The sequence below is a fragment of the Pleurodeles waltl genome, chromosome 10 (assembly GCF_031143425.1).
Source record: "Pleurodeles waltl isolate 20211129_DDA chromosome 10, aPleWal1.hap1.20221129, whole genome shotgun sequence".
Lineage (NCBI taxonomy): Eukaryota > Metazoa > Chordata > Amphibia > Caudata > Salamandridae > Pleurodeles > Pleurodeles waltl.
The window spans coordinates 609,633,231-609,651,594 of NC_090449.1; the positions used below are offsets into that span (position 1 = coordinate 609,633,231).

At 46.3% G+C, this 18,364-nt stretch overlaps 1 protein-coding gene across 1 annotated transcript in view; it reads right to left on the reverse strand.

The window, feature by feature from the left end:
- The window catches only part of WDR48 (WD repeat domain 48), a 353,999-nt gene that overhangs the window by 239,023 nt on the left and 96,612 nt on the right, over positions 1–18,364 (reverse strand). The window contains exon 7 of the mRNA XM_069211082.1: positions 2,591–2,692. Coding sequence (XP_069067183.1) covers positions 2,591–2,692 — 102 coding nt within the window. The remainder of the gene's footprint in view (positions 1–2,590; positions 2,693–18,364) is intronic.

Genomic DNA, 18,364 nt, shown 5'->3' on the forward strand with positions numbered 1-18,364 from the left:
GAATGCAGGATGCAATGAAGGTGACAAGGTGGTAAGGTCTGGTGGTGAGCCGGCTGATCTGGAGGTAGATTGCCATATTTTAGATATACTGGATTTGAGAACCCAAAGTAAATCTTCATAGCGATGGTGTGATTCACATAGGGAAACATCACCTTGGAAGAAATAGCACACAGTGAAGGGACCATGGAAGCGGGATACCCAGGGGGAGTTTGAACAAAGTCCAGAAGCACGTATGGATCCCGTAGTGAGTCTCACAAGAGGTCATCAATGACATATTAAAGGAAAAAGGGGGGTGGATGCCTACATATATGGCCACTGGTAGTACATACAATGTACTAGAGGCATGGATAATAAAACGGGGGTGGGGGGGCACTTGGGTATGTGAACAAATCAGGAAGACCAGCCTTCTTGTGATCCTATGTAGGAAGTGTTTTAGAACCACTGAGGTGTGGTTACTGTGTTATAGGACAAAGCAATTAGCACTGTGATGGATGGAGTGTAAGAAAGACACAGTGGTTTACAGTAAGTTGGCAGCTTTGAACAGCTCTGCAGGTCCATTACTGTATTCCTTATAACAGTGCACTTCAGTTGGTTATTGCACTGGTTTAGTCATTCTGAGATTGCACGCACAGGTTGCAGGGAGATGGTGAGATGTCTACAAGTGGTCATTGTATTTAACTTGCTGGTTCTTGCATTGGTGGGCTAAATAAGTCTATATTGGACAGCAGTAAGTGAGGCTTCTCTTCAGTTATTTCTTGCCAGTTCAGTTGGTTAATAGAGTTTATTTGTTTAGACTGGTACAGTGCTGGGTGAATGAATTGCCCGTAGGGTTCTTTCTTATGTGACAGTAAGAAGGTCAAGTTGTATAACAGAAATGTTGTCGGGAACTCCACTCTGCCACCTGACAGTTATGGTTTTAGTGTTAGTGTGGGCAAGGGTAGACATGTAACCCCTTCACGATTTACCTGTTCATAGAAAGTTGTGTGCTGGCTGGGATGTTTCATATCTGTGGACTGAATATGTAACATGAAGGAGTGATTATTATTCTGGGTTTTATATCAGGGTTGTGGGAAAATGCATTCTTGGAAATACCAGTGTTTTCCCATCTCTTCTGCAATATAAATGGCTCCTGAATTCTACAGATATTGGCAGCTAGTGAGTTCCAGAACTTGGTGGCTTGTACTGAGAAAGAAGCTGCCTCCTTTGGATTTCTTATGGTCCACAAGACCTCTAAGCCAGGGTAAGTAGGTGTTTTAAACTCTGAGTACTACAAATTGTACTTTGACACCTGATCTGCAGCTGTAACAACAACAGGAGAAACTTATCTGGCTAAAAATGTAATTTTGCCTGCTGCCTTAAATTCCCTGTAGAAACAGGCAACGGTCTTATCAATGAAGCATGTATAGTGATGCGGATTTAACTACTGCACTCAAATAAGTGAAAGTAAAAATTGGTTATCTGTCTGCTAACACCAGTCGATGTAAAGAAACACTGCGCTATTAAACTAAGTTTTAATCCAGATATCTATCAACAGATACACTGAATTGCAAGATGACAGGAATTATTCACAACTTTTGTGTGTGTAAACTTGACTGTTCTCATTGACTTAAGTTACCCCAATGACTTTGCTAGTATTGGACAAGTCAACATCAAACATCTTGTGACCAAGACTATCGTAAACAGCCAAAACCCAAAATGCATTGATTTACTTCGGACTTGCACCTCTGTCCCAGTGACGCTCTTAATGCATTTGTTATAGTTGAAGAGAATCTATCTATACATATATTGACACTAAAAAACTAAAGGTTAAAGGGAGATTATGGTTAGGTTCACATTTTACACACATAAAACCATGAACTTCAGCAGTTCTAGTTATATCAAGAAACTATAACTTGTGCACTAAAATAACTATAATCCACACCCCAATCATACATTTTTCTCATCAACATTTTCTTACAAATTTTGCAGTCATATTATCAATGATGTCATAGAAGATATAATGATTGATGTAATCTGTGGGCACATTACACCCCCGCCCTTCAAATGCCAATTTTGTCCATGGGGACCCCATCCGTGGGGCTTGCCTTCTTAGATATAAATACATCTTTTCACTTTAATAACTCTAAAACTACTTAACAGATTTACACCAAATTACAAAAAGCACTGTTTATGGACCAAGATCTAGCTTTCTGTCAAATCTGGTTTAATTCCATTCAGCAGTTCGGGTTGTAATCGTGTCTAAAATCCCTATGGGAAATTATCTGGGGAAACACGTTTTGGGGCGGCCTCTTTTTCTTAGCCACGCTTGACGAATCACACCGATACTGCCCAGACAGCAGCTAAGGTGACTGGCAAACTAGTTTTGAAAATTTAGTAAATAATAATCAAACAGCAGTAAAGTATGAGCAAAACAAAAAACGCTTTTCCTATGAAAACTAGGTCCTAACTTTAACTACCTACTGGCGACTGCCAGTAGGAGATATTTATATATATATATCTACTGATCATGTCAGTCTTCAGCATAACACTGCATAATATAATAATTAGACCAGTCTGACGTTTTATGCAGCTTATAATGATGATTACATACCTGTGTGCCATCTCTGTTCAAGAGCAAAGCTTTAACATTGTCTGTGTGCCCTTTCAGTTTCATCAACTTGGCACATGTCCTTGGATCCCACACTCTCAACACCTATGAAAATCAAGAATGGACAAAATGAGTAATTTCATAACTTGTCATCCTCTAGATCAGTGGTTCCCAACCTGTGGTCCGGGATCCGTTGGGGTCTGCGAAGCTTCCTCGAGGTTTGCGACTGCTTAAAAAATTAAATAATATTAACAGATTACGTACCCAGCTTTCAGTAATGACTCACTGGGGGATCCCCGGATCCAATAAGGATTCAGTGGGGTTCCCCAGGTTCCAGTAATGATAAAGTGGGAACAAAAGGTTTGGAACCACTGCTTCAAATGCAATTTCAGTAATATATCACTTGCAAATATTCAAACTAACAAAAATGTAAAACCAATCCGGAAACTCTGATGTGACAGGTCATTAGCCCTATTTGTGGAAGTTAGGGAGGGCAAAGAGCAGGCAGACAGGGGCCACTGGACCAGACCAGTAGAAGCAGAGGCTGTTTGCCACTTATACCCTGAGCGTTCGTCCTATCAATGCAGTGCAAACTGATCCAAGTACACCCTTTCCCCACGTGACTCAGGGTTGGAAGGACAAGCAGTCAAAGGCTTCTTGTGGAGGCAGGGTTGGAGGCAAATACTCAGAAACCAATAATCAACCAACAGATACAATAAATCAATGTCAAGCACAGGGTTTTGCTTTTTTCAGAAAAAAGTACTTTTAAAATCACAATGGTGCATATACTACAAAATTAGATCAGTATCAGATTCAAGGTTAGGATATCTCACTGGGATCATATACTGAGAAGCTGGATCTGCCCGACTGCCCTCATTCCTGACATATGGTGTGGTCTACCCACCTTCTGCAGGTCTAGTGCAGTACACTCCGGCAAGTCGAGTTTATGCCAAATTAGGCAAGTTTCAACAAGCAGTTGCCACTGTGGCAAGAGGTTGATCGGTTCGTATATTTTTTTTGGCCCAAAAGATTCTTAATGAAAAGGGTGAATCAATACAGCGTTTAGCTTTACTCACGTTTATAGTCTCCCGGTCTTTGGAGGCTGTGCCTCTCTGTTACCTGCTAGGTGAAGGGCTCAGCCCTACAGCTGCTGGCGGTGTCCAATTTCACTGGGTGGTGCCTTAGGTAGACACTCTATATCCACAAAGGTGATCCTACTTTCTTTTTCCCGCTTCAGGTGTCAGCTTGGCAGACAGGGCAGCGGAGGGCTGGCTTTTTGGAGATGCCGCCTCTGGGCAAGGCATCCCTATGAGGTGCAGCAGCCTTCCCTGTTCCCTGTGACTGGTTTCACATGGGTGCACTGCCCGCTGGCAGAAGCAGTTGAGCTTCTTTAGAAAGTACATCACTAGCACTATGCTCTGGGAGACTGGACAACCTCTAACAGTACAGGTCGATCCCAGCAGTGCTCCCACTAGATAGTCCACTTCCTCTAGGAGACCCATACACTGAGAACACGGCTGGGCTACTCCTCCTGGATGAATAACAGCTTTTACCATGCAATACAATTACAATGCAAGCGTCTTTATCATGCAAACTTTTACAATGCATATGCCTTTCCCACGCATGCCTTTACAATGAAAATGTAAGTATTTCACTGGTAAGTATAAAACAGGGTGATTTTACAATGTAGGGGTGTGTAGGGGCATTTGGGTGGCAAGGGTGTTTGTAGGTTGGGTAAGGGTTTACAGTTCAAGATTTACAATTCCAGTTGAAGACATAAGCCAAAACACGTTAGCCCTTTACATGTGGTGTGGTGGACTGTCTGTCAATAAAACGCACAGAGCTGTCCTGCTGATATATATGGAAAATGTCACTTACCCAGTGCACATCTGTTCGTGGCATGTAGTGCTGCAGATTCACATGCTATGCATTGCTTCCGCCATCTAGTGTTGGGCTCGGAGTGTTACACGTTGTTTTTCTTCAAATAAGTATTTTCGGAGTCACAGGATCGAGTGACTCCTCCTCTCGGTCATACTGCACATGGGCATCGATTCCTTTGTTAGATTGTTTTCCCGCAAAAGGGTGTAGGGAGGAGTGATAGAGTGTAATAATGTAAATGTACTATAAAAATAATAAGTAAAATAGATGTCCTTGCAAATGTAAATGTATATACATATGTACAAATAAAAAACTGCAATCAAATCAAATCAACAACATTTATAAAGCGCGCTACTCACCCGTGAGGGTCTCAAGGCGCTAGGGGGAGGGGGAGGGGGAGGGGGATTACTGCTGCTCGAAGAGCCAGGTCTTGAGTTGCCTCCGGAATGCAAGGTGGTCCTGAGGTTGGTGGGGAGGGAATTCCATGTCTTTGCTGCCAGGTAGGAGAAGGATTTCCCACCTGCAATGACTCTAGGCTTCCGGGGAGGAGGGAGGGTGCATGTGAATCTGCAGCACTACATGCCACGAACAGATGTACACTTGGTAAGTGAAATTTTTTGTTCCATGGTGTGAGTGGGTGCAGATACACAAGCTATGCATAGACTAACAAGCAGTTCTCCCCAAGATAACGCTGAGGCTAGCCTGTAGGAGTTGGAGTTGTTTGAAATAATGTTGTTAGGACAGTAAGATGAATTTTTAATAGATGAGAAAGCTAAATTTGACTTTTGTAAATGAAGTAGGTAGCATACAATATCTTGTATTGGCGCTGTAAGTGGGTCAGTATTTTTTGATTGACAGTAATAAACAAACTGTTTCCATTTGTTAGCATAGCAGTGTCTAGTTGTAGGCTTGCATGCTTGTGTGAAAACTTCCATACATTCTAATGGAAGTTGTAAGTATCCAAATTCTATGACTTCAGGAACCAAATTGTTAAGTTGAGAGCCCTGGGATTGAGATGTCTGATTTGCCCTTTGTTTTGTGTAAGCTAATCTGGTCTGTTTGGAAGTTTGTAGTGAGGTACTACTGAAAGGTCTAGGAGTGTTGTGTACCAATGTTGTCGTGCCCACGTGGGGGCTATGAGTATCATGGTGAGAGAGGTTTGACACAGTTTGTAGACCAGAAATGGAACTAGTGGGAGAGGGGGAAAAGCGTAAGCAAATATCCCTGACCAGTTGATCCATAGAGCATTGCCCTTGGACAGAGGGTGTGGGTGTCTGGATGCAAAGTTTTGGCCTTTTGCATTTTCACTTGTTGCAAACAGGTCTATTTCTGGTGTCCCCCACTTTTGAAAGTACTGTTGAAGTACCGGAGAGTGAATCTCCCATTCGTATATCTGTGGGTGTTCTGCTTAGGAGATCTGCTAGCTGTTTGTGAATTCCTGGAATGTATTCTGCTTGTAGATGAATGGGATTGTGAATTGCCCATTTCCATATAGTTTGGGCTAGAAGGAACAGTTGAGATGAGTGTGTCCCGCCTTGTTACTTTAGATGATACATGGATGTCATATTGTCTGTTTTTATCAAGGCAGACTTGTGTTTGAGAAGTGGTTGAAACGCTTTTAGGACAAGGAACACAGCTAATAATTCTAAATGGGTTATGAGATAGTTTAGCTGTTTTGAATCCCATTCCCCTTGTATGGTAAGGTTGTTGAGATGAGCTCCCCAACCTATCACTGATGCTTCTGTTATTGTGGTCTGAGGCACAGGGTCATGAAATGACCGCCCCTTCATTAAATTGCTGAGATTCCACCATTGGAGGGACTTGTGCGTTTGGCGGTCTAACACTAGATCGTGCAATGCACCCTGTGGTTGAGACCATTGCTGTGAGAGGCACTGTTGTAGTGTTCTCATGTTTAGTCTTACATGCGGTACTATTGCTATGCAGGATGCCATCATTCCCAATAGTTTCATGATAAATCTTACAGTGTATTGTTGATTTGGCTGCATTTGTGGTATGAGATTTTAGGAAGCTTGTATTCTTTGTGGATTTGGATAGGCTAAGGCTTTTTGTGTATTGAGAATAGCACCTAGGTAAAGTTGCACCTGTGCTGGATGAAGATGGGATTTTTGGTAATTGAGAGTGAACCCTAATGTATGTAGGGTTTCTATTGTGTATTGAGTGTGTTGTTGACAATGTATAAAATTGGCAATCGTCTAGATAAGGAAAGACATGTATGTGTCGTCTTCTTTAGGTAAGCTGCTACTACTGCACGACATTTTGTGAACACCCTTGGAGCTGTTGTCATGCCGAATGGCAGAACTTTGAATTGGTAATGTTTACCGCTATCACAAACTTAGATATTTTCTGTGAGCTGGATGGATGGGTATATGGAAATACGCATCTTTGAGATTTAATGCAGTCATGTAATCTTGTTTTTGTAGTAGTGGAATGATGTCCAACTGAGTTACCATGTAAAAGTATTCTGACAGGATATAGAGATTTAGTGGTCTGAGATCTAGAATGGGTCTGAGAGTGCAATCCTTTTTGGGAATGAGGAAGTATCTTGAGTATACCCCTGCTCCGTGTTGAGATTTTGGAACTAATTCTATTGCCTCTTTTAGCATTAGCAATTGTACTTCTTCTTGTAATAAAACGTTGTGTTCTGGGGACAACCTGTGAACGGGGAGGAATATTTGGAGGGGTGGAAATTAATTCTAGGCAATAACCATTACGGATAATTGAGAGTACCCATTGGTCTGGGGTGATATTTTGCCATTGGGAGTGGAATTGCTGCAGTCTGCCACCACAGGAGATTTGTGGGATTGTGGCATGCTTATGAAGTCATTGTTTTGATGGGATAGAGAATTTTTTTTTAGGCCTGGAATTTGCCTCTGGCCCTGAAGTGTTTTCCTCTATAAGAGCCTCTAAATCCTCCTCTATGGTACTGTTGTTGTAGACCTTTTTTAGGCTGGGAGGTAGAAGCCTCCGGAGATTGTGGCTTGAATCCTCCTCTAAATTGCTGCTTACGAAAGGAGCCTCTATAAGGTGTTATGTATAGGTCTGCCATTGCTTTAGCATTGTCTGAGTCCGTCTTGAGTTTTTGTATTGTGGTGTCAACCTCAGGACCAAACAGAGGGTTCTTTTCGAATGGCATATTCAGTACTGCCTGCTGTATTTCTGGTTTGAATCCAGAAGAACGTAACCATGCATGTCTGTGTATGGTTACAGCAGTATTCACACTTCTAGCTGCTGTATCTGCAGCATCAAGGGCAGACCTTATCTGGTTATTACTTATTGCCGGACCTTCCTCAACAATTTGTTGAGCCCTTTTCTGATGTTCTTTTGGAAGGTGTTGTAATAGCTCCTGCATCTCAACCCAGTGAGCTCTATCATTCCTTGCTTCCCAGGCTTATGAATTTGCAATGCACCATTGGTTGGCTGCCTGTGTAGCTACCCCCTTGCCAGCAGCATCAAATTTCCTGCTTTCTTTGTCAGGTGGAGGGGTATCCCCCGACGATTGGCTATTGGCCTTTTCCTGGCGGCACTGACAACCACCGAGTCTGGAGGTACCTGAAGTGTAATGTAAGCAGGATCTGTGGGTGCAGGCTTCTATTTCTTTGCTATGCGTGGTGTTAAAACCCTCGCTTTAACCGTGTCCTTAAATATCTCGACTGCATGCTTGATCATGCCAGGTAGCATTGAGAGGCACTGGTAACATGTGTGTGGAAGATAAGATATTAAAAAGGAAATCCTCTTCTAAAGGCTCATTGTGTATGAGTACCCCGTGGTACTCCGCTGCCCTAGGATGAAATGCGTGTATGCAGTTGTATCCTCTGGTGGGGAAGGTTTTGAGGGATATAGGTCTGGGAAATTAGCTGGTATGAGATCTGGATCATACAGATCCCAAGGATCAACCGTATCACTATGAGAATTAGTCTGTGAGTGAGTTGGTGAAGGCAACGGTGGTGGGCCAGTGGGTGGTAGTGAAAAAAGAAATTGTGGTGAATGTGGGAGAGAAGAATGCAAAGGTAATGGCTTCTCCTTCCGTTTAAAAATCTTTGCTGGTGGTGGAGCAGTATTGAGAAGTTCCTGAAAAGCCAACTTTCTTTTAGTCTGTGGAGGAGGAGTAATAATCCGCCTAGTCTCTTTATGCATATTGTAGGAAGTTGGCTCTGTATGCACTATTTCAAAGTAAGGAATAGTATGCACAAAGTCCAAGGGTTCCCCTTAGAGGTAAGATAGTGGCAAAAAGAGATAATTTTAATGCTCTATTTTGTGGTAGTGTGGTCGAGCAGTAGGCTTATCAGAGGGTAGTGTTAAGCATTTGTTGTACACACACAGGCAATAAATGAGGAACACACACTCAGAGACAATTCCAGGCCAATAGGTTTTTGTATAGAAAAATACCTTTTCTTAGTTTATTTTAAGAACCACAGGTTCAAGATTTACAAGTAATACTTCAAATGAAAGGTATTTCAGGTAGGTACTTTAGGAACTTTGAATTAGCAAAATAGCATATACAGTTTTCACATAAATGACATATAGCTATTTTAAAATTAGACAGTGCAATTTTCAACAGTTCCTGGGGGAGGTAAGTGTTTGTTAGTTTTTGCAGGTAAGTAAACCACCTACGGGGTTCAAGTTTGGGTCCAAGGTAGCCCACCGTTGGGGGTTCAGAGCAACCCCAAAGTTACCACACCAGCAGCACATGGCCAGTCAGGTGCAGAGGTCAAAGTGGGGCCCAAACGCATAGGCTTCAATGGAGGAGGGGGTGCCCCGGTTCACACAAAGTACACCCTCAGCGGCACGGGGCGGCCGGGTGCAGTGTGAAAACAAACGTCGGGTTTTCAATAGAAAGCAATGGGAGACCAAGGGGTCTCTTCAGCGATGCAGGCAGGCAAGGGGGGGGGGGGGGGCTCCTCGGGGTAGCCACCACCTGGGCAAGGGAGAGGGCCACCTGGGGGTTGCTCCTGCACTGGAGGTCGGATTCTTCAGGTCCTGGGGGCTGCGGGTGCAGAGTCTTTACCAGGCGTCGGGTCTTTGATGCAGGCAGTCGGGGTCAGGGGGAGCCTCGGGATTCCCTCTGCAGGCGTCGCTGTGGGCAGGGGGGGGTCAACTCTGGCTACTCACGGTCTCGCAGTCGCCGGGGAGTCCTCCCTGAAGTGATTGTTCTCCACAAGTCGAGCCGGGGGCGTCGGGTGCAGAGTGCCAAGTCTCACGCTTCCGGCGGGAAACGTGTATTGTTTCAAAGTTGCTTCTTTGTTGCAAAGTTGCAGTCTTTGGTGAACAGAGCCGCTGTCCTCGGGAGTTCTTGGTCCTTCTAGATGCAGGGCAGTCCTCTGAGGCTTCAGAGGTCGCTGGTCCCTGGGGAACGCGTCGCTGGTGCAGTGTCTTTAGAAGTGGGAAGACAGGCCGGTAGAGCTGGGGCCAAAGCAGTTGGTGTCTCCGTCTTCTCTGCAGGGTTTTTCAGTTAGGCAGTCCTCTTGTTCTTAAGTTGCAGGGATCTGTGTTCCTAGGTTCTGGGGAGCCCTAAATACTGAATTTAGGGGTGTGTTTAGGTCTGGGGAGTTAGTAGCCAATGGCTACTAGCCCTGAGGGTGGCTACGCCCTCTTTGTGCCTCCTCCCTGAGGGGAGGGGGGCACATCCCTAATCCTATTGGGGGAATCCTCCACCTTAGGGGCTGTCCTGACTGGCCAGTGACTCCTCCTTGTTTTTCTCATTATCTCCTCCGGCCTTGCCACCAAAAGTGGGGCCGTGGCCTGAGGGGGTGGGCAACTCCACTAGCTGGAGTGCCCTGGGGTTCTGTAACAAAGGGGGTGAGCCTTTGAGGCTCACTGCCAGGCGTTACAGTTCCTGCAAGGGGAGGTGTGAAGCACCTCCACCCAGTACAGGCTTTGTTACTAGCCACGGAGTGACAAAGGCACTCTCCCCATGTGGCCAGCAACATGTCTGGTGTGTGGCAGGCTGCTAAAACTAGTCAGCCTACTCGGATAGTCGGTTAAGGTTTCAGGGGGCACCTCTAAGGTGGCCTCTGGGGTGTATGTTACAATAAAATGTACACTGGCATCAGTGTGCATTTATTGTGCTAAGAAGTTTGATACCAAACTTCACAGTTTTCAGTGTAGCCATTATGGTGCTGTGGAGTTCGTGCATGACAGACTCCCACACCATATACTCTTATGGCTACCCTGCACTTACAATGTCTAAGGTTTTGCTTAGACACTGTAGGGGCACAGTGCTCATGCACTTATGCCCTCACCTATGGTATAGTGCACCCTGCCTTAGGGCTGGAAGGCCTGCTAGAGGGGTGACTTATCTATACTTCATAGGCAGTGTGAGGTTGGCATGGCACCCTGAGGGGAGTGCCATGTCGACTTAGTCGTTTTATCCCCACTAGCACACACAAGCTGGCAAGCAGTGTGTCTGTGCTGAGTGAGGGGTCCACAGGGTGGCATAAGACATGCTGCAGCCCTTAGAGACCTTCCCTGGCATCAGGGCCCTTGGTACCAGGGGTACCAGTTACAAGGGACTTACCTGGATGCCAGGGTGTGCCAATTGTGGAAACAAAAGTACAGGTTAGGGAAAGAACACTGGTGCTGGGGCCTGGTTAGCAGGCCTCAGCACACTTTCAAATCAAAACTTAGCATCAGCAAAGGCAAAAAGTCAGGGGGTAACCATGCCAAGGAGGCATTTCCTTACACATATGGATCCTTGATTTTCTTTCATCCATGATTTCTAGAATGGTTTGAATGTCAGTGACCTCAGAAATGTATTCTGATGGTTTTGATTATTTAGAGGACTGTTCATCATATGGCTTGGAGCTCTGCTTCAGGTGTCTCGGAAGTCCTTGTTCTGTACAAGAATACTTTTTCGGCTCCGAAGTTTGCAGTTTTTTTGGGCCCGAAAATATAGCCTGTTTCGGCTCAGAGGCAGGACATCGAGGTTTCGACTCCTAAGAGTGTGGACGCCGACTTGGTTCGGAAGTTAAGCTTTTGGTGGATTTGCTAGACTCCGGTATCGAAGTAGGCACCTTAGGAGTGGCCGAAGGGGCAGTCGTACTCACGTGCTGACCGGCAGTGATGAGTTGGCTATCTTCCTCCGAGTCTTTTTCGGAGGCTGTGTCCTGAATGGAAACTGCCGTCTGTGCCTGTTCTTCCTCAAGGGTGCCGATATACTCTGCACTTTGACACCATTTCCGGTCTCCTGGCTTCTCTGGTCACGCAGTGCCTTCTTGGATCGGAACGATTGACAGGCTTCACAATTCTCTTCTTGGTGATCCGGCGAGAGACAGAGATTACATACCAGGTGTTGGTCTGTGTATGGAAATTTCGTGTGGCAGCGAGGACAGAATCGGAATGGAGTCCGATCCATCAGGCTTTGGTGTGGTAGGCCCGAACAGGCTAGAGATGGGAGCTCATGCCCAGAAGGGCGAAAATTGGTTTTCGATTGTACTATCGGCTCGACTATAGATGGAAACTCGATCGAAACAATACCGACGGTCAAAGAAAGTTATCTAGAGTTTCCGATTCTAAATCTCAGAGCGAGAGGAAACACGTCCGAACCCGACAGCGGAAAGAAAAACGATCTAACAAAGGAGTCGATGCCCATACGCAGTATGGCCGAGAGGAGGAGTCACTCGATCCTGTGACTCCGAAAAGACTTCTTCGAAGGAAAACAACTTGTAACACTCAGAGCCCAACACTAGATGGCGGAAGCAACGCATACATGTGTATCTGCAGCTACACATGCCATCGAACACACACACACACACACACTATATATATATATATATATATATATATATATATATATATATATATATATTTTTTTTTTTTTATTTATTTACACACACTTTATACTTATGTTTTTGTTGTAAAGGTATGAGTGGTAAAGGCATATTCATTGTAAAATATTGCTTGATAAAGACGCATCCGTGGTTAAGACTGCGTTGTAAAGCCACGCGTGGTAATGGCATGTGTGATTCTGACATACAACCCTCCTGGACAGTCTCTCCTCATGCAGGTCTAGGCACTAATTTTTCTCTCTGAGCAGCCAGGCAGGCTTCCAGGTGACAGGCAGACTCTCAGCCTTTCCGGCTTGGAGCAGACTTCAGGTGATGCCCCCTTACCCCTGGGAGACTGGCCTTTATTCAGGCACTAGTCTTGGTTTCACAACAGCTCCTAGAGTACTCCATGGACCCCTTCCTCCTGTGGTCAAGAAAAGCTTGAAAATGGAATAAAGTGGGGTTTTGTCTGTCCCATTTTTTATATAGATTTTACAGACAGGATGTGTGGGTCCACTGTTTAAGGTCTTGGAATTGTTTCATGTGGTTTTCTTTCAAATGTCATTTTCTGGCTGCAGAGCAGTCACAGCCTTAACATATGCTTGGCACATCTAAGGGAGTTGTATCTGTGATGGCGTGAATGATGCTACATATTAATCTGAGCTATTTTGCAGTTACGTTCAAGCCTCCAATGCCATTCTAGTTTATAGAGTAATGTGTACAAAAGAAGTTAGAAAGATGATGTCAGTGACATCAATGATGTCATTAGTGATGTCATATAATATATACTGAGTGATGTAATATGTGTGGGCATAAGCAGTGTATGGCTGGGGCACAAGTTATAGTTAGCTCTGCTAGCTAACTGGTGACTTTTTGTGATTAAAATGTTTATGTTGTCACTGGCATTCACCAACCTAAAACGTTACTTTAACCTTTGCTTTTTTCATGAACTTTCTAAGAATATTTTTTTTAAGCAAAAATATTTTTTATCATACTTATTACCTTACTTTAACCTTGGCTTTGTTTTTCAGTGAATTTCAAGGTGTTTTTTTTTTTTTTCTTTTTTGTTTTTTTTTTAACATACAGTAATTTTACAACTATACATAAAGCCAAATACCCACTGTACACAGCCCTTCGCCTGCAGCCAGGTTCTGCTTTAACTCCCCTCAGGCAGCCAACTACACTCTGTGCAAAAGCTGTGCACAGAGGGGGTTGGCCACAGGGTTTTGCCTGCCGTCAGGCCATTCTGACCATACCCCCAGCAGGCTGCCAGACCAACAACAGGTAGAGATTTGGCGTGCACATCATAGGCTGCCTACGGGGCCCTAGGAACCCCATCCCCTGTGGCCAAAATATATATGTAACATATATATTAAGGGGAATGGGCATGCAGTCCCCCTGCCCACCCTCCCTATCCCCCAAGCAAAATATAATAAAAAATAAAAAAAAAGCGGTGGGGGAAGTGGGTCCAGCGTCTCCGTTAATTATAGATGGGTGCCCATGTGCCAACCCAGGGCACCCACCAACCAACACGCTGGGCCCACGGGGGAGGGTTGGGGGTTTGAAGGGGGGGACGGGGGGGGAAGAACCACAGAGTCTCTGCATCCCAATTAGTTCACCTCATGGTGCAGGAGCCGAAATTGCTCATGCCCGGAGGGATCAGCTGCTTTTCTGCATGCTCCCTTCAGCAGGGAGCAATGTCTGTTGTGTCTCGTTTCCCTGCCCACAGTGATGCGGGGAGCAAAACAGAGCACAAGCCTGCTACCAGCCAGGGGGAGCATTTTTAAATCTCCCACTGGCTAGGAGCAGACCTAGTGTTTGCTCTCATTTGGTGGACGATTTAAAAATGCTCCCACCAGGTGGGAGCAGACAAATGTTTCTCTGCCGGCATGAAAACTAGGGTGTCCCAGGGTTGGGCTCTTTGGACTCAGTCACTGATCTGGCCCCAGGGATGGGGTTTCCGGGGCCTTTAAAGGCTCAAGGAGGTGAGCCACATCTCCCCTCTCCTTGACCCCATATTTCAGCTGCCATCCCCTTTACTGCACAGTTTGGGGCAGAGGGATGGGCTCCCCAGGGCCCCTAATGGCTCAATGAGTGAGGCCGTACCCTCCCTTAGATAAAGAATGCAGCCCAGGGGGATGGGCTTCCTTGGACCTATAAGGACTTGGAGGGGTTTGTCTCCCACCCCTTATTGAATATAGACCCAGAGGATGGACATCCTCCCCCTAATTAAAAGAATGTAGCCCTGGGGAATGGGGACCCGGAGCCCAAAATAGAGTCGGGCGGCACACTTCTCATACAATATATATATATATATATATATATATATATATATATATATATATATATATATATATATATATATATATATATATATAAAAAACACACACATATTGTAGGCTGCCATTTCTTTAGTTTTTTCTGCAATCCACTGTTAGGAGTTCAGTAGGATCACTGAAAATAACTTAAAAAAATATATATATATAGTTTGGCTCCGGGTGAGGTAGTTGGGCACTCTGGGCCCTCCAGCCCACAGGGGGAAGGGTATACCTACCATATATATATTTATATTTATTCTTTTTTTTTTTATTTCAGGACAGATGACTAAGTCCCTGCGTCCAGTAATGTACATTCTTTATATATTGCTGGCAGCCAATCAGCGTCCATTCCTGCTTCCTTGCAGCTAGACCCCTAGCAGGCTGGCCACCCCACACTGCACACTGATTTTGGCATGCATAGTGTAGGGTTGGCTTTCAGGCCTGGAGGACCAGGCTTTAGGGGTCCCTATAGCCTGCAGACAAAACATATACATTAAGGGGAGGACGGTGTGCAGTCTCCATCCTCAACCCTTAATTTGCCCCGGGTACACCGCTCCCCGGGCACGTTCTAATAAAAAGAGGAGGGAGCCGCATGGCCTCCGTCCCCAAACCTTAAGCCCTGGAGTCGAATACATTTAAAATGGCGGATGGGGCCGCACACTCCATGCACCTTCCCAGGTCTTACGATCCCATCCTCCAAGGCCAAACCCAATAAAACATTTTTTTTTAAATAGATGGGGGGGGGGGGGGGGGGGGGGGTCACGTGGCCCCTCTCACCAAGCTTTATTGTACTCGAGTTACCTCATAACCCAGGGCCAAATATAATAATAACAGTGAGGGGTGCACAGCCTCCCCACCCCAAGCCTTCTCAGGACACAGAGGACCCTCTCGCTGGAGGCTGTAGTTTTTTTTTTGTGCTTTTTTTTTTTGCATGCTCTACACCCACCAAACCTTCTTAGGCTCTGAGGACCCCCATCCCCCAGGATTGTATTTATATTCAAAGAGGGAGGCCATGCACCCCCTTCCCTTCTGGTCTTGTCAGGCCCTGGGACCCCATCCTTCAGAACGGTCTTTATTTTAAAAGGGGAGTGGGACCTTCTGCGCCACCCCCACTTCCTAAGTCCATTATGGCCCCTATGCCCCAGGGACTCCATTTTAAATAGGTGGGTGTCCCATTGCCTACCTGGGGTACCCAATCATTCACACGTTGGGGGCTGCAGGGAGAGCCCCAGCAGCTCCACGCATGCTGAGCGAGCTGGTTTGTTCCAGCGCAGGAGAAGCAGCTATTTATGCTGCTCCCTCCAGGCAGGAGCAATCTGTTCTGTTTCCCTACCCCCATCAGTGAGAGCAGGGAAAAAGAACACAGGCCTGCTCCCAGCTGGCGGGAGCATTTTTAAAGCTCCCGGCCACTGGGAACAGACTTTGTGTTTGCTTCCATCTGGTGGAAGATTTGAAAACAAACAAGTTTCCATGCCTACATCTGCATTCGTGCTGGCAGGGAAACCACTGTGTTCTGCCTATGGGCCCCCGAAACACAGCAAGTCGGCCAGCCCTGGGGTCCATGGGGCCATTAAAGGCTTGAGGGGTGGCCAGGGACTTAATGGCTTATGTAGCAGGCGTAGCCTGCCTTCCCTTATAAAATACTGTGGGCCCGAGGTCAAATATGGCTTGGGGGGCAGCATGCCTCCCGCACCCTTTACTAAAAGCACTGGGCTCTTGGGATGGGGTTACTGGGACCGAATAGAGCTCAGGGAGAGGGGGTAGCATGCCCATCCTTAAAGGATGCGAGTCCTGCATGATCACTGCAAAAAATTGCCATGTTTTTTCCAATGTACCTGGGGCCTAGGGTATCCGCACGCTGCCCCTGTATGCTTTTTCCTTTAAAGTTCGAGACAGGGGACTAAGTCACAGAGTCCTATATTGACTGCCAGCAACATTTTTCTGATGTTGCTGGCAGCCAATCAGAGTTCTCACTTCCAAGGGAGTCTGACTTCCGCAGGCACTGTGAGCATTTTTAAAGCTCCCACCCACGGGGAGCAGACTTTGTGTTTGTTCCCATTTGGCAAGAGATTCAGATATGCTCCCGCCAGGCAGGAGCAAACAGACGTTTCCCTGACTGCATTTGTGTGGACTGTGAAACCACTTAGTGCCTTGTATGGGCTCTCTGAGCACAACAAGTCGGCCCCAGGGGGGATGGGGTTCACAGGGTCATTTAAGGCTCAGGGAGGAGGGGTCAGTGGCCACCCTCCCTTTTTTTTTTGTCCACCAAAGGGACATATGGTGGGGGGAGGGGTAGAAGGGTAGGCATACCTGCCCTCCTAGGTGTGGTGGGGGCCTGGTGGGGGTGCCAGAGGGACCCTTCCTGGGGCCAAATTCACTGACACACTGCATATTTTTTTTTTTTTTTTTTTTATGTGCTACAGCACTTTAAAAAACAAACAAAAAAAACAGGGTGGGCTAGGGAGGGCCAAACCATATACTAAAAAGTGGAATGTAGAATAGTGATAACAACCAAGGTAAGTGCAGATAGAAACACCAAAGGTAAGTTTAGTAAAGGTCCCCAGTAACCAGGTGCAAGGTAGTTACCCAACCAGTTGTCCCATAGGCTAAGGCAGAGAGTAGTGCTTGTAGTTCGTGGAATTCAGGAACCCACCCAGTGGACTTAGAGGAAACCAGCAGACAAGGGGCAGGATGGAGAGTGCCCCTGCCCCAAGATATCCAGAAGACACGAGTACCTACACCAAGTACTCAGATGCTGAGGGGAGAAGGGACTCTCTCTGAAGTCAGTGGAAGCATTGGATTGTACAGCTGCTGTCACGACCTGAGGTCCAGGCCGATGGAACCAGGGACAGATTCGAGACGTGGAAGACCTGCAAAGGAAGGGGACAGAGTCCAGCTCCCTAGGAGATGCCCAGGTGGTGCTGGTGACAATGCCCACCCTCCTGAATATGAAGTTCCTGCAAGTCTGTGAAAGAAGTTCAACTGTGGTGTCCAGGAGCTGCAGAAGATCGCAGGAGTTGCCTACGAGCTGTTCCTCGACGGTTGCCCGATTGCAGAAGGGTCAGTGATCAGTCAGGTCACCATCAAGCTCTGTCAAATGCAAGCAGGAGCTCAAGAAGTGTTTGCAAGGTTTTGGGGATGAGCACGGTCCAGGAGACTTTACCCAGGAGGGGCAGTCAGTGCTGACCCTCCGCATGCAGGAAGGCCAGAAGAAGTCGATGGAGCCCCAACGACTGACCCAGAGATGATGGACAGAGGGAGTCACAAGGAGGCTTCACCAGCACAACAAATCAGAAGTCCCACATCGCAGGAGTTGCAGGACAGGGGCTGATCTTCACGTTGCAGAGTGCTGGAGGTCAGGGCTTCTTGGTGCCTGAAGATCACCCAGAGGAAGAGTCAACAATCCTTGGCAAATGTAACAGTCACGGTGCACAGTGGTTCCAGTCCAGTGATAGGAGCAGGGGCCCAGTCTCCCAAGCTGGTTAGAAGACGAGCAGGACCCAGAGGAGGCCACAGACCCACCACCTGTGTTGCAAAGTTGTTGGATGTCCGTGGGACAGCTGTCTCCACCAGCCAGTCAACATGGTCTTGAGGCACCTGCAGTTGCAGGGGAGTGACTCCTTCACACCAAGGGAAATTCCTCTGTGCTTCCTGGTGCAAACAGAATCCTTGTGGTACTGGAGGATGCACAGTCTAGGATGTTACACAATTAGGAGAAACAACGTTGCAGTGGGAGCCCTTTCCACCAGAAGCAGAAGTGATTCGGCTCCAAAAACAGACTAATAGTGGTTCCAGAG